This window comes from Daldinia vernicosa, assembly GCF_022497035.1.
Source record: "Daldinia vernicosa strain CBS 139.73 unplaced genomic scaffold F5Y00scaffold_29, whole genome shotgun sequence".
NCBI classification, from domain to species: Eukaryota; Fungi; Ascomycota; class Sordariomycetes; order Xylariales; family Hypoxylaceae; genus Daldinia; species Daldinia vernicosa.
The window spans coordinates 199,259-225,241 of record NW_025953945.1 but is presented as its reverse complement, the minus strand read 5'-3'; the positions used below and the strand labels follow the sequence as shown (position 1 = coordinate 225,241).

Below are 25,983 nucleotides of genomic sequence, written 5' to 3'. Positions count from 1 at the left end.
AACGACGGGAGGCTACATTAGTACGTTTCGTAGAAAGTACCTAACCCGAACGACGAGGAAATACCTAGATGTACCTACCGTGGGTAATACGGCAAACGAACTAGACGGTAGAAGGTATTGGAAGTTTTATCAATGGTTACGGAGGTGTTGGCTACCGTCCAAACGCTGATAGAGACCAACATGATCTATCAACTTATGATCGGCCAAGGGCATTGATGGCCGGACGCCTTGCCGGTTAGCACTCATGTATGTCTTGCGGCGTTTGTAGTTGACCTACTCTACATTGGATACATGCATTTTAAGACAAACGAAGCTATATCATTGCTTCTTTCAACCGATGTTAGTGCCCATCACTAGCTAGTGATTGGAAATCTAAAAATGAAATGTTTACATACATCATTCTATTTACTAGGTAGGTAACTTATACGAGCACAGCAAATCGTGATGTCCCAGGACAGCTTCATTCTTCCCCATACGGCAGATCCGCCATTCTACCTTCCAGAGTTGAAATTCGATCATTGCGATTACTCCCCAGATATTGCGCTTACTATATGGGAGGGGTTTGGGTTTTCTGCCGACAGATTAACCACTGGACTCTCCCAGAAATGCAGCCAGGGAGGTATTGAAGAATATCTTCAACAATTTCCTCGAGAGGAAGTTAGTAGGTCTCTGGAACATCACGCCGAGGGTCCTCGTATTATGGCTTACGCAGTTGACACTGAAAACGTCGAGATCGTTCAGCTACTCCTAGGGTATAACGGCGACGCCAGTTCCAAATACTTCGATGACGTCCCACTATTAGCATTTGCTATTATGCGCGTTAGAAGAAATGAACATACCAGCTTAGAAATGATCAAATTACTGCTATCGTACGGAGCGAACCCTCTGGTGATACCTAGAGAAATGTGGAAGGACTATGTCAACACACCAATCGCGATGAACTATAACAGCGATAAAATGTCATCCTCTGAGCGATGGTGTGTTCACAAGTATAGATTTGCACTAGCAAAGGAACTCGATCTGACAACTCGGTATTATCTTTGGAAGGCCAGCCGTCTCAGAAAGCCGGCAAGGCGTATGCTCCAGATAGCTGAAGCCTCGAAAATGACAGCACTCCTGAGATTACCTTTTCGGATCATTGGTCAAGAGTTAGCTGTGAAGCTAGTTATAGACACAGTCTATACTCATATGGCGCAAGACACTGAGAAGCCTCTTGTGATGGTTTTTGCGGGTGCTACTGGCCACGAAAAGACAGAACTCGCTATCCAGATGGGCTCTCTGCTGTCGGTTCAGAATATTACCATTGGTTATACTCATTTCAACTCCCAGACGGCGCAATTCGGTAGCATATTTGGAGATGAGAGCAATGCTAATCGCACGCCACTGAATAGCTTCCTAGTGGATAACCACGGAAAACGGTGCGTTGTATTTTTAGACGAGTTTGACAAGGCGGACGATAACACACTGAATGCACTGCTGAAGGTCATGGATGATGGTACGCCTTTACACAGCCGTATCTTTCGCGGCATATGAAGAACTTACATATTACCTAGGCACATACCGCGATCGTCGCTGGGGGGCTGATGATGCCGAATTAGATTGCCGAAGAGTTATTTGGATCCTATCTACGAATTTAGGGAATGACGCTATCTCTGGATTCCATTCGCAATACCTTGCTAAGTGTAGCAATGAAGACGTGGCTAATATATCGATTGAACCCCTTCAAAGCGAGCTCGAAGAACTTTACATGAGCCATTTTCCGGTTCGTTTATGTTTGCTTTTTATTTTTTTACACTAGAAAAGGCCTCACATTACACCATATTGACTATTTTGTAGCCTGCAATCACCAACCGTATTGACGCAATTGCACCGTTCTTCCCCTTCAACAAGGGTGAGCAGGCTGTCATCGCTCACAAATTCCTCCTTGAATTTATAGATGAAATTCGGCGCCCTATCAACGAAAGAGCCAACCGTTTGGTCGGCCACACGAAAATCCGCATGGTTGAAGACGGGAAAGTTTGCGGGGAGGTAGCTAGGAAATGGTACAAGGAAGGGCTCGGGGCGCCCTCCATCTATAAGGGCGTTCGGGCATTAAGACGCAAGTTCGTCTTGAAGTACGCCGACACAGATGACCTTGTAGGCGATAGTATGGATGAAGGAGATCATGAACGATATGTAATACAGCTGAATCCAACGGGGGAGGATCGCGAACTATCGATCTCTCGCGAATAGGCTAGGAAGAAATAAGCGCCCTTGTAAAATCATAGAATTGCCCATCAACTACTCTTCTTGCCTTAAAGCCATTCGTTTCCTAACCAAGTAGAATACAAGGCCAATTATCCACACAGCTATAACTACCAGTGCTAACGCAGGCGCGAAAATGGCACCTCTAATCACCACGAACCCGCTGACAAGGGCGAATACAATCGGGACCAGAATATGTGGTCTATATGGTCGTGGCAGTTCTGGTTCGCGAAATCTAAGAACAATAGCGCCTAGAACAGTTAGAAAGAAGAAGGAATACTCGCCCAGCCCATTGAAAGTCAAGAGAGCACGGAAATTCCCAAGAAGGATGTACAAGGCCGAAAGGATGGTTGAGAGTAAGATGGCATTGATGGGAGCATCCGATCGGGCCGTACTGGGAGAGCCCTGCTCATCTTCCGTTCTGGGTTTCGATCCGATATGGCCAACAGAGGCAAAAATACGAGGAAACCAGTTCATGTTTGCTGCCGCGACCGCCATGCGACCGGCAACAAACGAATTACCAAGAAGGGAGCCGGCGACGACTAGGCAGATAAGAGCGGCGGCGGCAATACCAAACCCTTGCCCTAGAAGACGGGTGATAGCAGTCTGATCAACAATTTAGTACCTAGATGTCATATCATATTAGAGATATTGTACTTACCACAGCGACACTGTCTGTTGTCGAGACTACGTCCCATGGAAGTAATATGTAGTAGGCAGCGTTCGCGGTGATAAAACACAGTATTATCGTCGGGATGGCGCTATTGATGGCGAGTGGAAGTTGACGCGCCGGTGATCGAAGTTCAGCCGAGACATAAATTGCCTGCGATTGGAAGTTATTTGAGCAACCCATCGTAACCAAAATTGATAGAATAGAATAGAATAGAAGCTCACCTTATCCCATCCAGAGTAAGCCCACAATGCACCATACAACGCGGCAGAATAATGACCAATAATCTCCCATTCGCCGAGCTCATTCCAATCCGTCTTGCTCCCGTCGGGGTTAAGAACTTCCCGATTGCGAAACCAAGGCTTCTTGAACCAGTCTCGGCCTCCAATATCCCTTTCCGGGTCGATGGCCTGAAGTATGGCAACTACTATTCCAGCTATCACGATTCCCGCGATACTAACGAACTTGGTAACCACAAAGAAGTTATTGAGACGAGTACTGGCTTTAGTACTGATAGAATTGGCGACACTAATGACGACTAGAATGAGAATAGAAAATAGCTTATGTTCGATTTTTCCAGCTTGGTCGGTTACACCCATCGCGGAGTAAATGCTCTCGACGAACACGATACTGAGAATGGCGAGGGTAGCAGGCATGACAGCCACAATCCATGTCCAAGCGGCTAGGAAGCCGAAGACATCTCCGAATATGTATTGAAGATACGGCTGCACCCCGCCTATAATATAACTTAGCTACTGTATCTTATTTACACACGTACAGGATAAGTTATATATATGTTATATATATATATATATATATATATGAGATTGACTCACCTTCGCCGGGAATCGCCGTTCCTAGCTCCGCCATGGTCGAGGCACCAGTCCACGCAAGGACACCGCCAATTAGCCAAACAATCAAGGCAGCACCCGGAGACGGTACATTGGTGTCTATAGATCCGGGAGAGGTAAATATGCCGCTACCGATAACAATACTGATAATGATAGCGAAAGCCTCGAGAGCGCCGAGGTTCTTTGTGAATGTGCCTCTATCCCGAGCTGGAGCTGGTGGCGGGGCATCACCATCTGCTGAGCCAGCATCAGCATCCCGCTCATCTCTTTGATCGGCAAGGAGAGGCCTAGAGGCACCGTCTTCAATTTCCGATGACGATGTCATTTTGCTGAGGCGGATTGATCATAGATCAATTATTCGAGTGTATCTTGAATGATTGTTGATGAGGGAATGTTGAAGCGGAGTTAAATCAATCACGCAATTCTCTTCTTGAACGCGGGGCATTAAATTGGAGGTTAACCGCGTCCCCCCTTTTTTTGGCCATCTATTATTAACATATTATTTCTTCTCACTGAAGTCTCATCCCCGTTGATGAGATAAAGTTCTAATGAGTTGAGACTTTATAGAAGATGATATTTTTATTATTACGTTTACCATATTAAAAGCTAGAATTCAATTCACTGGCTAAAGCACAGTACCTAGGAGGTAGGTACCTCCTTGCAATACAAGTCTTACCATTTCATATCGTGGCATAAGTTTCACAATTGTCAATATCTCACAATTTACAAGAATCACCCAAACCATGACTATAAGTGTCTATTGAAAACTCATACACAGCCAAGCGAACTAAACCACAATAACTTTTAACTACAAGAACTTTTGTTAGGGCCATCTTAGCTACTTCTCCTACTCAATTTTCTAGAATAGGTACCAATCTCCTTTTTTCGTTCCATTGAAAGCCAGGCGGTGGAACTACCTTAGCGCTGCTACCGCCTTGTTGATACTCCAAAACGTCGTCCATAAGGGGATGCGCCAGGACCTCCTCGTCGGTCAGAGATTGTCTATATATGTAGTCGTCCATGAGGCAGTACGACATCCATAACTGAGAGGGAATATTTCTAGGCTTCTGGCCTGGCCGCCGTCGGTGTTCCATTTCAGGGATCCAGCGTTCCGCTCTCCGAAGGCCGCCGGGATGTCCAGTTTCCTCGTCGGAAAGCAGGAAGTCGTCCATGTACATGTCTTCTTCCGACTTCTTCTTCCTACCACGGCCTCGCTTGGCTTTGAGTAATTTAGGGGATGGTAGGCTTTGAATACCAGGGGACTTTGGCGGTAAGGCACCAAGAAGTCCACTCTGTTCCAGCCATGCAGATTCCTGATCCATTGACGATACCTTCTTCTCGAGAGCCTTTGTCGCCAATGCTCTTGCTTTCGCATAGGAAATAGCTCCCTTCTTCCTACGGTACCTCGATTCAGTTCTGGGTGATTTCTTCGGCGACCTTGGACCCGACATATGTTCTTGTTTGAGGCTCTTTAGTGGTAGGTTACTCAGTCCATGTTTATCCCGGGCGGCACGCCGGGGCTGCTGACGAACTGACGCATCCATTTCGCTTTTACGGTTTTTACAATGCAATATCCTAAATCGGGTGTTGGACTTGCACTGATACGGTCGATGGAATCTTTCTAGATTGAAAGGTTTAAGTACGGGATAACTATGATAAATAACCTAGTAGTATAATGCCACGAGACACTCACAAAGGCACGACCATCATACGTGGGATTGTACAGGAACAAAGATATGTTTATCAATCTCATATTCGTTTCCTTGTCAGTAATAATCGACCGCACTGTACAGTTGTTTCGGAGTAGAATCTTTGTCAAAGTACAATGGATAGTGTGTGCGGCGAGAAAGCTAATCCGAATCGATGGATCTTGAATTGTATTGATATTGAGTCTGTTCTTACTACCTGTTTTAGTAAAAGATCAACGTAGTTGTTTCTTGCGATCCTAAAGGCAATTCCGACTTGCTATTATTTATAATCTCAAGACCCAACAAAGAAGTACAAGACTTGGGAAGGGCGGAAATCAAGCATGCCGGTTTACTAATAAAATACGTGGTACTTGGTATGAGAGTGTTGTGTAAAGCTCTTGATATTTATATATTGTATAAAGAAAGAGCAAGATCTTTCTCGACAAGTCGAATAGAAAAGGCAAGTATATACATCTTAATCAATTGTCCATGCGAAATGTAAAGTATGTTCAGGGCAGGTGGAGAAAAAAAAATGAATAGAATACAGCAAAATTCGCAACATAACTTTAGAAGGCTTGCTGGAAGTCTACTTCAAGTAACCGGCGAGAGAATTTAGTGCTTGAGGTCTCGAGGGTGACGCTTGGTAGCGCGCGCCTTGGTGTCCCTCTTAAAGGAAAGATTAGAGACTGCCGGTCCAGGAATTTGGTACGATTCGAGATCGACCCAGATATCCAGAGCAACACCAGGGTCGCTACTGTGATACATTTCGGTAGCAGGCACGCCTTCCGGTTGCTGGTCACCAGAGCCCGAGATCTCGAGGTTGATGCACTATTTTAAGTCAGTAAATGCGCACATAGAATATGTTTCGGGGTAAAGGTCCTACTAACCTGGGGGTAGAACTCTGCTTGACCTTCATGGGCCTTGTGCAATCCAAGAATCTCATGTCGAAGGACGTAAGGGCCAGGCCTGATGTTCTCAGGAATAGTGACGGTGAATGTATCAACAAAACCTTCTCCCTCCGGCTGCACGTTCTTGTGGACCTCAGTAGTAGCCCACTTCTGGGTTTCCCACTGAGGGCTATCCGCCATGCCGCCCTGAACGAGACCGTTCTCAAAGAACTTGAAGAATCGGAGGTTGTTCTTGTCGACATTGGCGCAGCCAGCATCACCGCACGGAGCGAGATAGTGCATCTCGGGACCAGGGTGCTCGAAGCCGCCTATCGTATTAAAACGCACGACCTGTAACTGGGAACCGGCAGCTACTGGGATCGAGGCTTGGGCGTTCGTCGCTCCAAGGTGGCAGATGATATCGGGGTCGCTGAGTGATGTTACCGGAACTGGTCCCTCGTCTTCCGTTGTGAATTGCCATGTGACAGCTTGACTTTGATCTTCGTTTGACCAACGCTCATAACCCGGGTAAGTTACACCATCAACAATTACTCTTCGAACGTGGCCGTGGCCTAGGACTGCCGGTGCTGATGCGGCCAAAGCCAAAAGTGTTGTGCTCAAGGAAGGCATATTGGGAAATGTCAAGTTTAGTATTTGATATTAACGATAGTGGTTCGAAAAAAGAAAGAAGGCCAGCTTCGAAATTGCTGTATGTGTAAATGGGCACCTGCGACCTAGTGTTTACCGTGGAAACGAAAGTTCGTCATGGAAACAAGACGTTATTGTCCATTTCTTAAATACATGACTCAGGGCATTGCAAATAACGATGACGGCGAAGGCGTCGCGCCTCTACGAAACATCGCCAAGCCTGCATGCTTTCCATGATGCCTAGATACAGCTCGAGTTATATCATATACGATACTGGCATGATAGAAACATGTTTCAAAAGCAGGTATAGCGTCCAAAAATGGCAGGTGTATGGAATCCCTAGCTTGAGGATTTAGAATTATCTATTAATAAAAGGGGTCAAATACTCCACATTTACACTCACCATCACATGTGGCGTCCTCCTCAGAATATTCTTCTGAGGTTCGTTCCGGGCTTTCCGCGGGCTTTCTCTCAATGACCTGTCAAATCGTGATCATAAATCTGAATCTCCCTGTAATGAAGGTTGTTGGAGGTTGGAGGTTGTTGGTGTGTAATGTATAATGTGTAATGTGACAGTGAACATGTTGAAACCAAAGTACCTAGGACAGGGGTTTGGATTATAGTGCTTACCAGTTACATAGGTAAACTGTTTAGCACTCGTAACTCTTAAGTTCACACACCCTATCTAAGAGTCTCAATAGTTATGGACTATACACATCTCATAACTCTAAATGTGTCGAGGTTGACCTTCGTAATTTTCATTTATTATGATATGCATATTGCAAACTCTTTTATTGTAGTTGACGACTCGAATATTTTTCACGCTAGTTATTTGTACTAAATTGGAAGTAATATGTATTGTACCTATTCAGGGGCAATGCCATGAATTCTACTACTAGGATACCGGCTTTTGTTATAGTTCAACAAGGGAATACCTCGCATAACTAATCCACAACGATGGCCTCAATTTGACATCTTCAACCCCGTCCAGGATCTTTTGTTCTTAGTGGTGAGATGTACTTGGCGCCGAGGAGCATGCGAAGCATCCGTAGGCGTATTCATATTTAGCTAATTGGTTGCCTAGAGATAGATATGAGGAAGGTATTCAAAATAGCAAGTGAGAAAGGATCTAGGGTGGCTTCATACTAGGTAATTATTAGTTGGGTTTTATGTAGCGCCATTCCGCCCTTCCTAAGATTCAACCTCACTAACCCAAATTAGGCCTTGTTCCTGACTATCAAGTCTCTCCAGAATTTGCTCCGCCATTAACGCCAAGCACTCGGTAAAGGTTATCGAAATCAATCCACTTGATCACCAATGACGCACTGACGATCTTTTACTATAATCCCTGTTAGAAATTTGTGCCACAGGTCCCGATGGGGACCCGACAGGAAACCAATCGTCTACCTACTCCCTGCTCTATCTGAGAGAGTCTCGTCGACAACTAAGTCCTTGGAAGCAATATGGATTTTGCCGCTAGCACTTGAGCCTCAAAAGAATTCGAGATATATCCTTAAGTGAGAGGGTGCGAGAATGCTACACAGTAAACATTTTTGGATATAAGTAATGTGATTGGACATACCCCGGAAAAGGTTTACTGTGTAGCACTCTCGCGCTTGAGGACATACAACATCGTCAAGAAACAGCATCACCATAACGGATTCATTACATTGGGACTTAAATATATTGATTTTCCCTTCCCGAGTTATGAAACGCAGGTTAAATATCAAACATCGTACATACATTTCACTGCTATTGGAAGGGAATAGGTACAGGTAGGTATGCAACTAAAAGTTAGTATAGTTATAATCAGTTTATACTCGGGTAAGGACTTGGATAAGTTAGTCTAATATCTAATATTATAATACTCACTTTAACTAGGTAGGTAATATCGACGTTTACATATTCTTGCCTGTTTTAAGTCTACCTTTTTATCCGTGTCCGTGTTGATTTGCCGATGTTGTGTTGCCGGAGCCGAAACGCATATTTCGGAGCGAGTGGGGCGGTAATTCTGGCGATCGCAACCATAAAGGTTCCGAAGGCGGCTCACGGGGCGGGGAGAAGGGGAGAATAGAAGATGTGAGATATACATACGCAGAGCTTAGAACATGAACTCTTTCAGTAGGATATTATGGAGGTATTTTACATTCTATACCTAGGGGAAAGCCATCAAGTCTTTTGCCATGCTCATAATGCTCCTATGCGGATATAGGGGTTAAAGAGATGTCAGTCAATTATAATAACTATCAGAAAGAATCACGTTGTATCGAACGCTGATGGCAGTTACATAAACAATACTAGGAATTCAGACCCATCATATCCAGACTTCTCATTATTAGAGTCGCAATAGTGGCGGACTTTATCAAGTCAATTCCGCTAATCTCCGTCCAGTAATCACACTCTATAACAAAATCTCTATCTTTACCTATGTTGGATGGGAAAGAGTCCGGATATACTAACTAGGTTAAGTCAAGCAGTGAAGAATAAATATTAAGACACCTTACCGTCCCAACATTTCTACGTCAGACTCATATCATCAATCATAGACGTATCTCTTCAACTTAACACCTACATCATCCGATCACATACCCAGTTAGAAGCATTAAAAATGCCTGCCAACAACAGCATCAAGACGGCGCTATCGCTCATCGAGAACGACAAGTCCAAAGTTCTAGGCTTAAGTGTCGGCAAGCATACCAGCGTCGAACCCGGGCTATATATCCCAAAGGCCGGTAAGTAATAGATGATGGCTACCTACCTAAAGACAAAAAATCCAGGCTAACTCAAATCATTCAGACGCTCAATCAGAGCCAGAAATCAGCTTCGCATCGGCGTCGCCCGAGAAAACTTACATAATAATAAACCTCGATCTCGACGCTCCGTTCCCGTCCTTCAGCGTGTTAGGTCCGGTACTCCACTGGATCCAGTCGGACTTGAAAGCCACGCCAGCCGCCGACGGTAACGGATTCGTCCTCAAGTCTACGGCACCCTTCATAGTAAATTACATTGGCCCTGCGCCGCCGCCGCCAAGCGCGCCACACCGGTATGCTTTCTTCTTATACGAGCAGCCTGAGGGCTTCGACGTCAAGAAACATGCACCGGCCGGCGGGAAGCCTGTCGGGGTTTCGCGCCGCATGCGCTTCGACTTAGATGGATGGGAGAAAGAGCTTAAGCTTGGGCCTGTGCTCGCTGTTAATTACTTCAATAGCAATTAGTTAGGCACTACAGCTTAAAGTGCATCTGTGATCTTGATCTTTTTCTCGGAGAGATTTACAACCTATCCTCGGTCAATGGAACAATAAATGTTTGTTTGTTTTTTTGTTTTTCTGGTTTTTCTTTTCTTGGGCTGGAGCGGTGACGGACAGGGCCGGATTGCGATATTATTAGGTCAATTTCGGTGCCTTCATAATACCCATATACCCACAATATCGATCCCAATGCTGAATTGTCGGAATTCTTACTGGCTACAAAGGAGATGCCCGAGCGGCTCTGGTTCTCTGGTTCAATTTGCTAATCAAAACTCGTTGGATTGCATTTTTTTTCGCATTCGTGTCAGGCCGTGAAATAGATTTATGTGGTTGCTTGCCACATAGGGTTAACATCTACCCATTTGCTACCATGGCCCACGTTACGGGTGTCTTTATGTTGACTCCAGTATTACTTGTTCCAGAACTCGAGATTGGGTATTTACTTTTGGGCCTCTGGGGGCTTCATCTAATACCCAATCCAGGTTCCGTCATCACGCATATGCCCATACTCATCCCATACCCATCAGAATGAGCGGCATACAATAGACCAATAGCGCTGTCAGGAATTGCATCCAGCTTCGTTATTAGCTCACCGGGACCACCACGTCACTGCTGACAGGTTGTCGTGTATCATATTAAATCGTCTTGCTAGCTCTGTGTTGTCGCAAGTATTGGCACCGCAATATTGAACGGGGCAAACCGGGGCAAACTGGGGGACAAATAGACGACATAGACAACCCCTATGTTTTCGATGTGAGATACGATCATTCCCCAACATGCACGCCCAAAGAAGTCGTTCTTTAGGTACGCTCAACCCGCTAGGTACTTATAAGTTTGGTATTAGAGCACGTGTTCATATGAGCTCGGGTGTATGTTCATTCGTCGAGTTCTTTGGGACAAGGAGCGGAAAGCTGCAGAGCGGTATGCATGAAATTGGAGAGCGCACAAGTTGGGTTTGAAGCCTAATTCTCAGCATCTCAGCAGCTGCATTAATTTTGTGTGGTGTTCGGCGGTCAAGGCTGTGTACCCCAGACCGCCTTAGATGCGCTATTGGATCTTGTACGTTTTGGGTCCGACTGTCATTGGTTACGGTCGGGTATAACGAAGCAGGTAATAATATGTCGCTACTTCAACTTCTATGTGGACACCCCTAATAAACCGACCTGGCCTAGTTGTTAACCTAGTTGATGCAACATTGCTGGACCTGCAGCGGCGACAGGAAAAAAAATATGATATGGATGCCGCCCGAGCCATTCGTCGGTGTATCGAGAGTGCCATTGGCGCCAAAAACAATCAATGCGCTGCTCATAAATCTGGAGCCGTTAAGAGCGTGTCTCCCTCTTGTTGGGGATGTGCTGAAATTAGAAACCTCACTCCCAGCTTAAATCCAAAACACCATAGAGCTACCTATGTATATATTCTATGGATTCTTTCACCTTCAAAATTGAGTCTTATATCCTTAATTTAATCCATAGAAAGCCAAGCCAGTCATTCCTGAACATGGCGAAGAAGAAGAGAAGGTCCGCGCAGAAAGCCCCGGAGGCAGGGAAAGAAGCGCAGCCGAATCGAATGCCAGATGGTGCTCCCAAATCAGTATCAGTGCCAAAGCCGGTTCCGGAACCAGTACAAGAATTGCCCTCAGACCTAAAGTCAAAGCCAGAACCAATTCCAGAACGAATACCAGAGCCACCATCGATACAAGTGATACCAGAACCAGAACCAGAACCCGAACCTGAAAAGGAAGAGGAACCAGAATGGGCGCGAGATCCCGATCCCGAGCCCGAACCCGAACCTGAATGGGCACGAGAACCTGAACCAATTTTGGAACCAGTTCAGGAAGTATTACCGGAACCGCAACCAGAGCCGGAGCCGGAGCCGGAGCCACTAGAAGAACCGGAACCGGACCTACTGCCAGATCTTGCGCGGGATCAAACACCTGAGCCAGAGCCGGGATCAGTTGAGCAAGACTATGAACATCCGGTTTCATTCCACGACGCAGAACCAGCCCCAAGTTCGACTCTTGACGCGTTAGGCGAGTTCATCAGGGTAAGCTCTTCCAACGCTCATTCTCAAATACATGTGACTGACTAATTTGGTATAGAATCATGATCGAGACTCAGCAGATGCGACCGGTAAAACTTGGGTAGGTTTCTAGCTTCTCATATGTATCAACGCGTCCAGGTAACTTATGCAATATAGGCTTATCAACCGAACGGCAAAGAAAGCCCGGTCCATTTCTCCGATACGGGCTTTACGCACATATCGGATGATGACGGTGAACGGAATCCATCCGTAGGATTAACTGTCGAGATTAACGCTAGTTCTGCGTTCTCGGTTGACGAGGGTTACGAGAACCATAATACCGGCGAGCCAGAGACAGTCCAAGAGATCTCATACTATGACCAACTGCCCCGTATCCCTCCCCCCAATCAGCCTCTAGGAGCAGAACCGCGTAACACAGGCTGGTTTGACCTCGAGAGAGTTATTGGGACCATCCAGAATGGGTATTCGGCCGAAGAATTGCGTGAATATCTGAGCTACTACCACAAGATTGACGCAGATCTATTAAAGGACAGTCTTAATGAAGAAATCGTGGGACTCCCGGCAATTTTCTTTGTTGTCGAAACCAATGACGCGGAGCTTATTCGCTACTGGATCAAATACGGTGGTGATCCGAACGCTACCTATGGACCTCTTCGTTTCCCCGTTTTGGCCTTCGCGATTCTGCGGTGCGCTCGCCCCCGTCGGCAAGCAGCTAAAACCGTAGAGACTTTGCTCAGGCTTGGCGCATCGCCTCTTGTCATTCCCGCAGCATACTATGACCCATTCGATCGTGACCTTCCGGAGTCTGGCCCTGACGAGAAAGAGCTACAAGATATTGTAGATGGTGAGAGACTCTGGTGCTCACCTGAGATACGGCCGCAATTAGCCGCCGCGTTGAGTCTAACACAGCGATACCTACTTTGGAGAGCATCAAGGTTAGAACCGCCATCTGGTCGTGAACGAACGCTAGCTCTGCGAAGAAATGCGGAAGAGATCCTTGGCCTGGAGCAAACCATCATTGGGCAACGACTAGCGGCATGGACTTTGAAGAAGAGCTTCTTGGTGTAAGTGTCAGGAATCCAGCCGTCCCCAATCCATTGAACTAACACTCGATAGCAATCTCGCCATACCAGGCAGGAAGCCACTGGTACTCTTTTTCGGTGGACTTAAAGGCCACGGAAAGAGTGATCTCGTGAATGAATTGGGGCGTCTTCTATCCTTAGATATTGAGAGGGTTGACTATACCCACATCAATGGCGAGGACGAGCTATTCGGCCCCAAAGCACCGGAGCAGGGTCATGAACTGGGCTCATCTTTGAACAACTTCCTCGCTAGAAAGACCGGACAAAGAAGTATCGTGTTCATCGAAGAATTCGAGAAGACAAGCGAAGACATCCGCAAGGCGCTTTTGAGTCCATTTGACTTAGGTACGTGAAGCAATTGGCTCAGATTGATATGAATGGAAACTAAACTTGATAGGTGAATACACCGATCGTCGAAACGGCCAGAAGATCGATTGTGCCGACACTATCTGGATCTTGTCAACAGACAAGTTCGACAACACGATTCGCAGCTTCTGCGAGGCGAATAGCAAACTATTACGCGATTCCGACCTACGATTAGAGCACTTTGCGCTCAAGAAACAGCTCTCTCGTCAACTTCGTCATGATTGCATCGCCAGCTTTGGAGCTCGATTGACTAGCCGGGTTACTGAGATTGTTCCCTTCCTGACGTTCAACGCAGACGAGCAACTAGTGCTGGCCGACAAGTACATCATGGAACTGGAAGAGAGAGTTGCTGGACCCGTAGTCAACTCGGTAGACCCCGAAGAGGAGAATCTCATTGGCAATGTCCAACTGAAGATCACGAATAACGCCACCGTATGCTCTGCCATTGCGAAGGAGTACTACCTACCCGAACTCGGAGCCAGGAGTATCGCTCGTGGTGTTGATTCGGTCATTGCGACTCCGTTGATAGGCTTATACTTGGAAGACGGCGACGACTTCAGCGAAGATCAGCCTGAAACCAAATACAAGGTCGGAACGAACGAGGAGAATGAGGTGGAAGTGTCCCCTCTGTCGGATACTATAGGAACCAACGGCTATTTGGGATTCAAGTACTCGTGGTAGTTACATGAGTGACATGAATTACATGAAATGCATGAGGTAGGATATTGGTGAGTTGGTTGGGTATTTAAACGCATATTTAGGATCATGAATATTGGTGTATGATAAAGGGTTTTGGGCTCCAACTGTTTACTGTCGACTACCAAGTAACGTTTCTTATGTTTTCATTTTTTTTTTCTTTTTTTCTCTTCTTAACAATTTCGGACTCGGACTTTGGGATATGGGATGTGGGATGTGTGGTTGCACACACAAAAAATACATGCTTCCAGTCTTTTACAGGTAATGTAATGTCAATGATGTCGCTATTTATTGTTGTCGGGCTATCATCGGCACATGCATGAAATGCATATAAGCATAGCTTCCTTCACATGTCAACGGAGAGCTTTTCTCTTTCCCTTGTTTGCTGCTACTAAGTGACGTAATGGACAGGGTTACTCGGAATGCTTCGACTTATACCAGCTTATACCCATGAACCTGACAAAGCTCATCGTCATGGAAGCGTCAATTGTAAACCACCCCCCTAGCTTGTTTGGCTGTTCAAATTGGATCAATTGCTATATTAATTTACTTACTAGAAAGAACTCTCTGCCTTGTCTTTTTTTTCTCAAGCAGATTTGAATTTTAGTGATTTTGACTCTCTTGTCTTTGTTGTTCAAGTTATGCTACCTACCTAGGTACCTAACCTAAGCTTGTACGAAGTATACAAACACATTAAGCTATTTTCATCGTTTGACTTTCTAAACTACGAGGTAGTCCGTTATGTCTCCTCAGGAGAAAGCCTCCGAGGCTTGGTCCGACCTTCGAGCCGAAACTAGAAGAGGGCTCAAGGACTTAGACAATCCCCTCATTCATCCATTTCGTTTTATATCCAAGATAATTCAATGGCAGTTCCAATTCTGCTTCATCATATTTCAATGGTTCGCAGACAAGCTATTCTCCCCGACACCTCCGGGGCCGAGCACGAGGTTGGGGAGGCCGAAGGTTGCGGTTATTGGTGCAGGCATTACCGGCGTGACATCGGCAGCCCATTGCGTTGGACACGGATTCGACGTTGTGATATTCGAGGCTGGCGATGAAAATAGCCTAGGAGGTATTTGGAGCGTACGTATTCTAACCCTTCCATTAGACACTAACTAATCGAGTCTCCAATTACTAACGATTATCCGTACGACAGAAAGTAAACAACACCTCGAGCTTGCAAATCCATTCGTTTATGTATAGGTTTCATCCGTCCGTCAAATGGGAACATGGCTATCCAGACCGACAGCAGATTGTCAGCCAGGTAAGGCAGCTCTGGGAGAGATATGGACTAGACATGAAAACAAAATTCAACACTCCAGTCGAAAAAGTGTACAAAGATGAAAAGGGCCGCTGGATCATCAACAATCCCGCAAACGGTAGATTCGAAGGTATCATAGCGGCCGTAGGGACGTGCGGAGAGCCCAAGATGCCCAAGATAGACGGCATGGATAAATTCAAGAATCCCATTTACCATTCTAGCCAATTAACTGGGTAAGTATCGAAGCGGTGTTACTTCACGAATCATTTAACTAATGGAAAAAAAGGGTTGATGCGAAAGAGAAATCTATGATTATTATCGGCGGCGGCGCGTCGGCGGTCGAAGCTTTGGAATATGCTTCTGTATGTCATACCCTCAGGATACCCCCTAAAAATATGATTGAAGAGGTTTAGGTCTAGGGGAATATAAACTGACGCTCAATGTTACCTATAGGACGAGGGGGCATCAAAGATATATATCTTATCACGCAGCGACAAGTGGATTATTCCTCGCAACTGGGTTGTTGATATCTTACTTTCTTTGAATATTTGGGGGCAGGAGACTACGTTGTCTGCTATCCCCGAGGCGCTGCTGAAGAAATTCTTCTACCGGGACCTACAAGACCTAGCACCAACCGACAAGGGCATATTTATGGACACACCGATGGTCAACTCTGATGTCATGGACAAACTCCGTTCTGGCCAAGCCGAGTGGATACGATGTGATATCGAAAAGTTCACCGAGACAGGAGTCTTGGTGAATAAGAGAGATAAAGGAGTGCCGAAAGGAGGCCCTGGTCGAAAGGTCAATATCGAAGGCGACATGGTAGTCATGGCGACCGGATATAAGAGGCCATCATTGGATTTCCTTCCCGATGACTGCTTTACCGAGCCGTATGGCCCGCCAAACTGGTATCTTCAAACGTTTCCTCCGCAGCATCCTTCCATTTCGGCCATCAACTGCACTTATCTATCGGCTATTGGTACTGTTGGTAACTGGCATATCGGCATCTACACTCGGATTCTGCTTATGTTTCTCGTGGACCCCTTAACGCGCCCATCCACGTTCTGGATGAAACGCTGGATCGATATGACCAGGGTCCTGAAAGCCACAGCTCCCACTGGTGCCTTTGACTTCTTTACGTACCTTGAATTGCTCTGGTGGTTCTTCTTCTGCGTTACTATTAACCCGTTCCGATGGAAGTGGGCATTCTTCGTCTTCTTCGGTTTGGGGTTTGCACTGCCTAAACATGTGGTGGCCGCGGAGGACCAGGTCCGAAACGGTATTGGACATGCTGAAGCCGATGAGAGAAGTAGAGACGTCGGTAAAAGTTTTTAGGAAAACATTGATGATAGAAAGCTCTTATACGGGCATTGGTCGGACTGTCGTGACATTCAAGAAACCTCTGACTCGGGAAATTCGGTGTCAGACTCGTCAGGCTGGTCAGACTACCTAGATGCTCAACGTACGATCGCCATATTGGAATCAAATCTTGATGGCCGCGATGTCATTTCTCACAGACGTGGCAGATGCGACTGTTATAACTATCTTGATGATAGTTTACTATACAGCAATCCCCTCTTGAATTGCAAGTTGAATTGCAAGAAACGACGTCATGTTACGAAATCCGTGCCGCATCTATCGATGGTACTTTGAGAACCCCTTTCGATAAGACTACCGTGAGATAGTTTCTCCGACGCTCGTACGGGATCCCCTGCATGCGATTGCTTTCGGCGACCTGCTGTTGAAGTTCAATTGTGTAAAGGAGGTTCAATCCTCGTTGTATTATTTTTTGAGAATGGAATCTGGCGGCAAGTTGCTAGATTGTGTCGGATACGTAATGAGTATGACAGGGCTTGAGGGAACTATATAATTATATGGAAGAATACAAAACTCTAGCTGTTCAAAAGCCGTAATCAGATCAGGGTTGACACTTTGTTGTAATACTTTTAGTCGAACCTTGGAGTTTAGCATACCTATAGACAGCCAGCCATAAGTCCAGGTTCAATGATATTTACCTAGTTGACATTATGTATATATCCTTAACGCTTGCCTCGGTCTCTGCGTCCGCCCTCCATGACCTTGAGACGCTTATTAAACCTATCGCCTATATCCCGAGTTCCGATGGCATGGCCACTTCCACGGGCGCTATCGACCGTCTCTCTAGTTCTCTTACGACTCTTCTCGAGTAGCGCCTTGGTGCTACTGCCGCCTTCTCTACGCCTGGTCAATCGCTCGATTCGATCTACGCCCTCGCCAAGATCCCGCCAGTCTTCACCACCGAATGTCATCTTTGCGCTTCGTCCCTCAGCCTTATTGCGTTTGGAGCGGTCTTTCTTGCTTTCCTTCGGCAAACGCACGTAATTAGACTCTTCATATTCACGTTTACGGTCCTCTTCCTGTCGCTGAGAAGCAGTCTTCATGCTTCTGCCCCCAGACACGATCGTCGTTCCAATGCTCGGTTCTGCAACTGGCATGTGCGATAACTCATTCGCGACATACTCATCGACGGCGGCAGACTTCATGGGTCTGCGCTCGCGCCGCTCCCTCCGCTCGGCTGTGGGCATGACGGTCGGGGTGATCTTGGGCGGGCGGTATGCACCTGTCTTGTCTTCCGTCGCTGTAACGGCGGCCATTCCTACAGGATTTGAAGGCGGCGCAAAGTTGTTGAAGCCGGGACCAAATTGCTTGGCCGAGAGACTAATTGTAGGTCGGAATGGGGCCTCGTTTTCAGAAGCATCTCCATCGCTGTCTCCTTCATCCGATTCTGATTCTGACCCGGCATCTTCTAACGCCTGAGAAGCAATGCGCTCAGCATCATCAGCTGCGCGCAGTATCTTATCAAGCTGGAATTGCAATTTCTCCTCGAGGGGCCGAATTCCCTTATCAAGATATAGTCGTAATTCAACCAACTTTTTTACAACCGTGTCCGAGAGGTCAGATCCGGTCGGCTCTTCTACTTCCCCCGAGCTGGTTTCTTTTGCATTCCTGATCTTCAGTAAAATTAGGAAGACAAGGTTTTGTAGGTAGGAAAGGAGAAGCTCGTTTTTGACGTCGAGAAGAGATACTCCGTCTTTGGTCGGCTCGATACCGGATATTTTAGGAGTGGCTTCGAATGCTGAGTTTAACGAGTTCGTTAAGGAGTCCAGTAACGCTGGTAAGGATGCCGGGACTGCCATGGCTGGGTCCGGAAGAAAAAGAGGTTTTTGCGATGTAGTATTAACTTCCTCCAAGAATACGCCAATTGAAATGATTCAGCGCTGAACAAGACGGAAAAAAAAAAATATTATTTTGGTTGAACGATAACGATAAGATATCCCTGCATTCTTATTTTTATGTACCTACATAACTAGCGTCTTGCTTAAGATCCCAGGATTTCTTAGCGACATCGTTAAAGAGATATTATGGTATTAAGTTATGTATTAAGCCAATTGCGTAGGTTATGCGAAAAGCTTGCATGTAAAGGCTACTAGGTATTGGACAAGATATGAAATTGTCCTCACTTTACACATTACGCACTCAACAAAGCGGCTAGTATGGTTAAGGAAGATCTCAAAAGAACCGGCTCGAGGATTAAAGTCCTCGTCCTCTACGGTAGCCTAAGGAAACGGTTTGTATTCCAACAGCTTACAAACAATTCAAAGATGAAGGGGGGACGGCAGTGGCTAGTCCTGGCTTAGGGCACGAGAATTACTGGAGGGCATTTTCGTCATTCCATATTTCTCATTTTCCTTCGTACTCTCCACAGCTCCAAAAGTAATAAACTCGCTACAAAGTATGAGATACCGGTGAAGACTTGTGCGTAAATATACGATCGTAACCCAAAGTCCTGGCGCCGCAATTGAAGTGCTATCGGCTCAGCAACTGTGAAATTCGTCAGCTTCGGCGAAGCAGGGTGCATGTACCTTAGGTAGATAGTTTAGGCAGTTTAGGTATAGAACTTACAAGCGCTTGGCAACACCACGGAAAGCCATACAATGCTCAAGAACGCTGGGAGTTCTTTCAGGCCTACTACATCGGCGGCTAATGGAGCGATAGCCTACACGGAGGTTGTCAGCTGTCTTCGGATTAAAGATCAGATGAGAATTGGGCGACTTACAGCCCAAAAGATACCCAGGATCGCTCCACTCACCAAGGCGAATGTGATGAGCACGCCGTAATTCGTAGTTGGTAGCCAGAGAGCAGAGACGAGGACGCCGCAACTGAATGTGGCAACTCCGGCCACCTCCACTCTTCCAAACCGATCACTTACATAGCCGATAAAGGGACGGCCTATGGCAGCTCCTAGATTCAATACTGCGGCTACCGTTGCCGAATCCTGTCTCGAACGACCGATCCCAATAGCGTAATCCGACAATGAGAACATCAACGTAATGTACCCAAACATGAGGATAATGCTCCACCCTAGCAGCAGTTTCACTTCATAAGATGAAAGGAGACGAAAGTTGAATATGCTCAGGTCAGGCTTGATCTCCTCATTACGCGACCGAATCAGCAGGGTCGCGACCAAGTTCACCATGAAAACAATCACCGCCGTAATACGCAAAGCCCACGCAAGTCCCGTAGCCTCGAGCATACCTTGGGTAGCAAAACAGACACAAAGGCCTCCTATTCCAGAACCAGCAGCGCAAATTCCATTCGCCAGACTCCGCTTCTCGCTAAACCACTGGGGGATAATTGTAGTAGCTGGGATATAAATGAGGCCTATGCCGGTTCCCACGCAGATGCCCTGCGTCAGGTAGAGGTGCCAAACTCTAGTCGCAAAAGACGCCGAGACGAATCCGGTAGGCAGTAATACAACTCCAAAGAACATGGGAGTTCTGACGCCATACAGTCGCATGAGCAACGTCGCAAGCGGGGCGACTAGCAGGGCGAATGCGAAGTTGAAGCCACCAATAAATGCATAGTCCATCGGTCTTGCTTCAGAGAAGATATCGTGAGTTAAATAGTAAGCAAGATAGACACTATAGCTCTGAATAGCCATTAGCATGGGTTATGAGGAATTATGAGGAAGAAACCAAGAAGTCTTACCGCGGCCACGCCCCAAGTGAAGCCATTGATGAAGAACTGGGCTAACACACAAATCCACCCATAGCCACCGTCCGGGGGTGGAGGAGGAGGTTCTCGACGCTGGTCTGCTGCAAGATGATCCTGGGGTAGTGAATCGGCCGCACCCGCTGTGTTGGTAGCCCGCCCCTCAGAGGACATGATCTTTGGCAACGATCTCATAGGAAAGAGCCGATCTTAAATAAATGTCAAGGAGGCAATGGTAGTTTACTGAGTCTCAGGCCTTGGGAAGAAAGACGCAGAACGCACAAAGAATGACATCAGACCTAGCTTTTTGCGACGACAATTGATCATGTTGACAGCGAGGCCCTGATTGTGTTACATAGGGCTCCTAAGACATTTCCCTGTTGAGTTTGGGAGTGAGTGCCTACATAGTAAGTATGAAGAGCCACGGGTCCATTTAACAAGAATCAAACAAACTCGGGTTCGAGGAAAACTAAAATCCACTTTCCTAACCACTTGTCTAACCACTTTCCGTATCTACATTTCTTTGCTTTGCAGCTCTGCGGTTCCGAATACGCCATCAGGTTCTCGGTGGAGACCAGCTCGTACAAGAAACCTCCCGCCGTTGAGCCGCATAAAGGGGGCTACCACCGATGCTGAAGATCATAGCAGTCCGATGTGTTCAAATTCAGCGCCTTCAAACGCGTCTGATAGTTGCTGTTGCAACATGGATTATGATCCTTGCGTACAGCGCACTATACGATAAGCAGTTCCGGTTGTGTCACTGCCGTAATATCATTGGGCAAGCTGGCAAGGTCTCTCGGCCCTCTGCATGTTCCCCCGCATTATAGCGTCAGTAATAGCTATCGTCTCTAGATGATCCCGAAAGCTAGAGCCTCGTCTATATGCAAGGGGGCAGCGCTCTTGCCCCCGATGACCAACGCTTCTCTCGTGGTCGCTCATATCAGTTATAGTAATCGTTATTAGCACATACAGTACTGCAGGAATGATAAATTTCATGCGAGGACTCATCCACCATCAATGGTGCCATAATGTATGTACATGGTAATGCAGTAGAGTCGTCATCGAAAATGAATCCCGACATAGAGTGCCTGTAGGTATTCTGGCGCAAGATGTATGGAACTTATAGGCGACGAGCGCTTATCAAGAGTTCAATGTTGCATATTGGTGCACGTTACATGCATTAAATAAGAGGGGCGTATGCAATTACCTGAGTTAGGTACCTAGGTATCCAGGTATCTAACCTGAGTTCCACGTCATATAAAGATTAACATCCCCTTCGACAAAACAAAATTAAACTATCGAGAAGCTTCACATCGTTCATCATATCGCTTGAGCTCTTAACAACAACTACCTTCACCTACGCAGCAAGCATTGCTGTCCAGATACTTCATCGCGCTATCTAAGACGGAGCAAATTTGTGGTTTGTTCTGCTCAGTCTTTCCGCACCACTTATGACCATATATCTGGAATGCAGCTTTTGAGACTTATATTAGCCACTTTCTCACCTCTAAGTAAGTACGGCACGAGGGTTAGCAACATTGGAATAAGACAATCGCACGTACAAATGTATTCGTTCAAGTCATAATCAAGCTCTTGCCTTCCTGAGGCCGTGATCGATGATGCCGAGCCGCCGCAACTTTCACCGCCTACGCAACATGGTGTCACGGACTTGGCCGATTCGCCGTCTTTATATAAGGCCAGATCTTTCTTCGTGTCCACTAGTAGGATATCTGTAGTTGATTAGAAACTGGGTGGCACATCATGGAGTATATGGTGACATGCCATCGAAACCTATGTCGAATAAGAATTTCTGCATCTGCGACACTTCGACAGCGCCAGAAATGCAACCAGAACGTAACGCCGGATCATTCTTGATATGAAGAGGCAATGGCTTGAGCGCTAGGAAGTCGCTCACGGCCAAACGACCACACGGTTTGAGAATGCGGTGTATTTCCCGGACAACTTGAAGCTTCTCGTCGTCTACGATCAGATTCAGAACACAATTGCTCATAACACAGTCCACCGAGTTATCCGGGAGTGGTAGTTTGTTGATATCTGTGTGAGTAAACTCTACGTTCGTGAGTCCAATCTTTGCGGCGTTCTTGCGGGCGAGATCGATCATATTCTATTTCACACCGAGGTCAGCCTGTATCCATGCTATACTATCAGAAAAACTGTACCCTCGTCATATCAAACCCGACGACTTTGCCGGTCGGCCCAACCTGCTCACCCGCAAGGAAGCAGTCAAACCCGCCTCCGCTTCCTAGATCAACAACAAACTCTCCCTAACATGCGTACTTAGTGCTCCTGAACTATCACAGGTACTCAGTTATGGTATTTTATTCTTACCGCCCTCAAATTAGCAATAAGCAGAGGGTTACCACAGCCCTCGCCGATATTAGCGATTGCAGCGGCGCCATTGAAGTCAGCTGGCTTATAGCCTAGTGCAGCTGCGATCCTCTGACGAAGCCCTTCGCTTATAGGATTCTGGGAGCGGAAGCTATAGGCTGCCTCTACTTCATTAGCGACTTTCGCGTCCTGGAGCTCAGTGAGTGACATATTGCTAAGCGTCGTTGAGAGCTATGCCAAATAGTCGCCAGTGATGACACAGACATATACAGACATATACAGACAACCGATCACTTGTAAATTAAGTAGGTGAAAATTTACACCATCGCACCGGAATATACCCAATCCTGGCAACCTATCGCTTAGGGATATGGCACAGTTTATTCTTTCCATCCCGAGGGAATTTTGAAGTGTGACCGAGAAGAACGAGGATGTCAACAGAGACTCTCGACACATGCAGCGTATTACACCACCTTCACAGGTTCAAGAGTACATGTTTGCATAGTTATTTGCATAATGCGGTCAAGTTACTAGCCAATAGGAATTGACTAGTGACTCTCTGTGCATCCGGTCGTAATACTATGGTTATTGAACCGAAAGCCAAAGGTTAATAAATAAAATTTCATATTTTAAAAATAAAGCATAAAATAAATATCGAAATACTACATCGACGATTACGACGAGTTTGGAGATTAAACGGCCTATACGCTACTCCTGGGTACTCTTCTAACTGCGACCTTAGTTCTGGCCATCGGTGGCTACTTCTGTCACCTTCGCACCCTGCCGGATTAACCGCGACTACAAGCACAATGGACAAGTCCGGGAATGCCATACAGCCCAGCGACATGATCGCCATCATTGGTTGTGGGCTGGGAGGCATTGCCATGGCCGTCCAGCTGAAGAGGCTTCTACGACATGACAACTTCCGTATATATGAGAAAGGCGACGACATCGGTGGTACATGGGCTCGAAATCGATATCCAAACCTGAGTTGCGACGTGCCTTCCGAGGTGAGCCCTTAGCTTTCTATAGTAGTTATAAGATTGCTGATTACTGTGATTAGTTCTATTCATTCTCATTCTTCCAGAACCCTGAGTGGTCAGAGAAGTTTGCTTCACAGCAAGAGATTCTCGATTACATCCACAACTGCGCACATCACTTCCAACTCGCTTCGCATATTAGTCTGCAGCACGAATGCAGATCTATCTCCTGGTCCGAAAGTCAACAGCTGTGGATAATCTCTCTTCGCGATAAACATCACAACAAGACTTTTGAGGTGCAGTCTCGATATGTTGTCACGGCCACCGGCGTCCTAAACATACCAAATCGATTGGATGGACTAAGCGCGCTTGAATCTTTTGGCGGCCAGTGTTTCCATACCGGCGAATGGCGCGAGATTAACTTCGATGAAAAACGAGTTATGGTAATTGGCAACGGATGTTCTGCCAATCAAATTATTCCCTGGATCCTCAATAATCAGCGACCACGGTCATTAGTCCAACTCGCCAGAAGCGAACAGTGGGTGGCACCAAAGGGGAATTTCAAGATTTCTGCGTTCACAAAATGGTGCTGCAAATACATCCCTTTTTTCATGAAGATCAGGCGTCTCTGGACAGCATACCAGCTGGACCATAACTTTGTGATGTATCGTAACACTACTGCAGGTGCAAAGGCACGTACACTGGCGGCTGAAGGCATCAAGTCGTATATGACCTCCGTTGCGAACCCCGCCTATCGCGACATATTGCTGCCACGCTATGAATTAGGTGCCAAGCGAGCTGTTATGGATCACGGGTACCTGGAAGCCACGAATCGACCGAATTTCAAGCTTGTCAAATGTAATGGCATAGTTGCCGTTCAAGGACCTAACAACAGGACTATTATTGACGAGGCTGGTAACTACCACACGGTCGATGTTGTGGTTGTTGCGAATGGGTTCAAGACTCAGGATTTACTGACACCAATGGAGGTTCGTGGGATCGATGATCAGGATCTTCGAGACATTTGGCGCCAGCGAGGAGGTTCAGAGGCTTACATGGGGTAAGTTAGTCCAATGGAGCATACGAAATATTGAGCGAATATTTATAACCGTTTCTATAGAGTGTCCGTTAGTGGATTCCCTAACTTCTTCATGCTCGCCGGCCCTAATACGCTTCCTTCCGGCAACTCCACACTGCACGGAATAGAGTGTTCTGTTATATACATCTTGCGTGTCCTGCGCGGCACATGGGGATACGGCAGACGGACTGATGATGTATCCATCATGGTCAAAGCTGAAGCTGAAGCCCGCTTCAATGAGAGAATTCAGAACGATATCTCAGGACTTGTTTACTCGAAGGATGTCAGTACTTGGTACATTAAGAAGGAAACTGGGAAGAACACTCTAATATGGCCTGGAACACAATTCTCTTTCTGGTGGAGTCGTTGCATCTCGGCTATTAAGTGGTCAGACTGGACGGTCGAGCGCCGGTGAGATCTGTTCGTAGTATCTTATTATAGCAGAGAAGTCATAACTTAAGCCGCAAACCTCATGCTAAGGCTCCAGTCCTTCCTAATGTTTCTCGCAGTGACATGAACAATGGTTGGTGACCTTTCTTCTAATATCTTGTCGCAGCCGTAGTCGGCAGGAGATTCGGAATAGAGTTCTGAGTTACTATACTCGGCTGAGCTAATCGACTGTTAAAGAACCAATACAACTAATTAGATCGCCAGCCTTTGTTGCAACGGTAGTTCGTCCTATCTTTTCCCTAACCGTTGAAGAGTTGACGTCGAGATCGAGTCACTGGTGACTGAAGCTGAAGCTTCCATTGGGTTGAGTGATAAAGTGGATTCTGAAAAGGAGCTACTGATTGTACATAATTAAAGGAGGTGGCAGGTCACGTGTGACGAATGGAGGAATCTGAATCGGCATGCGCG

General features: G+C 46.5%; 11 protein-coding genes across 11 annotated transcripts; 5 read left to right on the top strand and 6 right to left on the bottom strand.

Moving 5' to 3' along the window:
* Positions 1 to 444: 444 nt before the first annotated feature.
* F5Y00DRAFT_270478 (P-loop containing nucleoside triphosphate hydrolase protein) lies at positions 445 to 2,232 on the top strand (the record flags this gene model as incomplete). The annotated part of the gene is made up of 3 exons (XM_048012621.1): positions 445 to 1,495; positions 1,554 to 1,762; positions 1,837 to 2,232. 3 exons carry the CDS (start codon positions 445 to 447, stop codon positions 2,230 to 2,232), a joined length of 1,656 nt encoding a protein of 551 aa, XP_047863979.1.
* Positions 1,780 to 4,154, bottom strand: F5Y00DRAFT_239673 (amino acid transporter). The gene is made up of 4 exons (XM_048008120.1): positions 3,751 to 4,154; positions 3,139 to 3,650; positions 2,906 to 3,067; positions 1,780 to 2,850 (listed from the first exon to the last, which is right to left on the bottom strand). The coding sequence occupies exons 1-4, from the start codon at positions 4,088 to 4,090 to the stop codon at positions 2,281 to 2,283; spliced, it is 1,584 nt and encodes a 527-aa protein (XP_047863978.1). The 5' UTR covers positions 4,091 to 4,154; the 3' UTR covers positions 1,780 to 2,280.
* Positions 4,155 to 4,616: 462 nt separating this feature from the next.
* Positions 4,617 to 5,309, bottom strand: F5Y00DRAFT_270477 (uncharacterized protein; the record flags this gene model as incomplete). The annotated part of the gene is made up of 1 exon (XM_048012620.1): positions 4,617 to 5,309. One exon carries the CDS (start codon positions 5,307 to 5,309, stop codon positions 4,617 to 4,619), a length of 693 nt encoding a protein of 230 aa, XP_047863977.1.
* Positions 5,310 to 5,913: 604 nt separating this feature from the next.
* On the bottom strand, positions 5,914 to 7,328 carry F5Y00DRAFT_270475 (glycoside hydrolase family 61 protein). The gene is made up of 2 exons (XM_048012619.1): positions 6,341 to 7,328; positions 5,914 to 6,281 (listed from the first exon to the last, which is right to left on the bottom strand). Exons 1-2 carry the CDS (start codon positions 6,968 to 6,970, stop codon positions 6,066 to 6,068), a joined length of 846 nt encoding a protein of 281 aa, XP_047863976.1. The 5' UTR covers positions 6,971 to 7,328; the 3' UTR covers positions 5,914 to 6,065.
* A 1,796-nt stretch (positions 7,329 to 9,124) lies between these two features.
* On the top strand, positions 9,125 to 10,449 carry F5Y00DRAFT_239671 (putative protease inhibitor). Its single transcript, XM_048008119.1, has 2 exons — positions 9,125 to 9,720; positions 9,785 to 10,449. The coding sequence occupies exons 1-2, from the start codon at positions 9,597 to 9,599 to the stop codon at positions 10,201 to 10,203; spliced, it is 543 nt and encodes a 180-aa protein (XP_047863975.1). The 5' UTR covers positions 9,125 to 9,596; the 3' UTR covers positions 10,204 to 10,449.
* A 1,287-nt stretch (positions 10,450 to 11,736) lies between these two features.
* On the top strand, positions 11,737 to 14,408 carry F5Y00DRAFT_262945 (P-loop containing nucleoside triphosphate hydrolase protein; the record flags this gene model as incomplete). Its single annotated transcript, XM_048011461.1, has 5 exons — positions 11,737 to 12,282; positions 12,338 to 12,379; positions 12,436 to 13,343; positions 13,396 to 13,706; positions 13,759 to 14,408. The coding sequence occupies 5 exons, from the start codon at positions 11,737 to 11,739 to the stop codon at positions 14,406 to 14,408; spliced, it is 2,457 nt and encodes an 818-aa protein (XP_047863974.1).
* Positions 14,409 to 15,164: 756 nt separating this feature from the next.
* F5Y00DRAFT_253603 (FAD/NAD(P)-binding domain-containing protein) lies at positions 15,165 to 17,022 on the top strand (the record flags this gene model as incomplete). The annotated part of the gene is made up of 4 exons (XM_048010070.1): positions 15,165 to 15,506; positions 15,580 to 15,917; positions 15,971 to 16,046; positions 16,138 to 17,022. 4 exons carry the CDS (start codon positions 15,165 to 15,167, stop codon positions 17,020 to 17,022), a joined length of 1,641 nt encoding a protein of 546 aa, XP_047863973.1.
* Positions 17,023 to 17,374: 352 nt separating this feature from the next.
* F5Y00DRAFT_97158 (uncharacterized protein) lies at positions 17,375 to 18,967 on the bottom strand. The gene has a single exon (XM_048014393.1). The coding sequence runs from the start codon at positions 18,861 to 18,863 to the stop codon at positions 17,727 to 17,729; it is 1,137 nt and encodes a 378-aa protein (XP_047863972.1). The 5' UTR covers positions 18,864 to 18,967; the 3' UTR covers positions 17,375 to 17,726.
* Positions 18,968 to 19,349: 382 nt separating this feature from the next.
* F5Y00DRAFT_262942 (MFS transporter, MCP family, solute carrier family 16, member 6) lies at positions 19,350 to 20,892 on the bottom strand (the record flags this gene model as incomplete). The annotated part of the gene is made up of 5 exons (XM_048011460.1): positions 19,350 to 19,452; positions 19,506 to 19,548; positions 19,630 to 19,723; positions 19,784 to 20,656; positions 20,716 to 20,892. 5 exons carry the CDS (start codon positions 20,890 to 20,892, stop codon positions 19,350 to 19,352), a joined length of 1,290 nt encoding a protein of 429 aa, XP_047863971.1.
* A 1,585-nt stretch (positions 20,893 to 22,477) lies between these two features.
* On the bottom strand, positions 22,478 to 23,632 carry F5Y00DRAFT_270468 (S-adenosyl-L-methionine-dependent methyltransferase; the record flags this gene model as incomplete). Its single annotated transcript, XM_048012618.1, has 3 exons — positions 23,068 to 23,632; positions 22,899 to 23,003; positions 22,478 to 22,843 (listed from the first exon to the last, which is right to left on the bottom strand). Exons 1-3 carry the CDS (start codon positions 23,275 to 23,277, stop codon positions 22,478 to 22,480), a joined length of 681 nt encoding a protein of 226 aa, XP_047863970.1. The 5' UTR covers positions 23,278 to 23,632.
* Positions 23,633 to 23,666: 34 nt separating this feature from the next.
* F5Y00DRAFT_239658 (FAD/NAD(P)-binding domain-containing protein) lies at positions 23,667 to 25,873 on the top strand. Its single transcript, XM_048008118.1, has 3 exons — positions 23,667 to 24,077; positions 24,131 to 25,107; positions 25,168 to 25,873. Exons 1-3 carry the CDS (start codon positions 23,877 to 23,879, stop codon positions 25,538 to 25,540), a joined length of 1,551 nt encoding a protein of 516 aa, XP_047863969.1. The 5' UTR covers positions 23,667 to 23,876; the 3' UTR covers positions 25,541 to 25,873.
* Positions 25,874 to 25,983: the final 110 nt, after the last annotated feature.

Excerpts from the sequence above, each read along its gene's own strand:
- F5Y00DRAFT_239673 (XM_048008120.1), bottom strand. The coding sequence starts at position 4,090 with ATGACATCGTCATCGGAAATTGAAGACGGTGCCTCTAGGCCTCTCCTT. Across the intron at positions 3,651-3,750 it reads AACGGCGATTCCCGGCGAAG|GCGGGGTGCAGCCGTATCTT; the intron begins GTGAGTCAATCT and ends GTTATATTATAG. Across the intron at positions 3,068-3,138 it reads CTTACTCTGGATGGGATAAG|GCAATTTATGTCTCGGCTGA; the intron begins GTGAGCTTCTAT and ends TTCCAATCGCAG.
- F5Y00DRAFT_270475 (XM_048012619.1), bottom strand. The coding sequence starts at position 6,970 with ATGCCTTCCTTGAGCACAACACTTTTGGCTTTGGCCGCATCAGCACCG. Across the intron at positions 6,282-6,340 it reads AAGCAGAGTTCTACCCCCAG|TGCATCAACCTCGAGATCTC; the intron begins GTTAGTAGGACC and ends GACTTAAAATAG.
- F5Y00DRAFT_239671 (XM_048008119.1), top strand. The coding sequence starts at position 9,597 with ATGCCTGCCAACAACAGCATCAAGACGGCGCTATCGCTCATCGAGAAC. Across the intron at positions 9,721-9,784 it reads GCTATATATCCCAAAGGCCG|ACGCTCAATCAGAGCCAGAA; the intron begins GTAAGTAATAGA and ends CAAATCATTCAG.
- F5Y00DRAFT_97158 (XM_048014393.1), bottom strand. The coding sequence starts at position 18,863 with ATGGCAGTCCCGGCATCCTTACCAGCGTTACTGGACTCCTTAACGAAC.
- F5Y00DRAFT_239658 (XM_048008118.1), top strand. The coding sequence starts at position 23,877 with ATGGACAAGTCCGGGAATGCCATACAGCCCAGCGACATGATCGCCATC. Across the intron at positions 24,078-24,130 it reads GTTGCGACGTGCCTTCCGAG|TTCTATTCATTCTCATTCTT; the intron begins GTGAGCCCTTAG and ends TACTGTGATTAG. Across the intron at positions 25,108-25,167 it reads GGTTCAGAGGCTTACATGGG|AGTGTCCGTTAGTGGATTCC; the intron begins GTAAGTTAGTCC and ends CCGTTTCTATAG.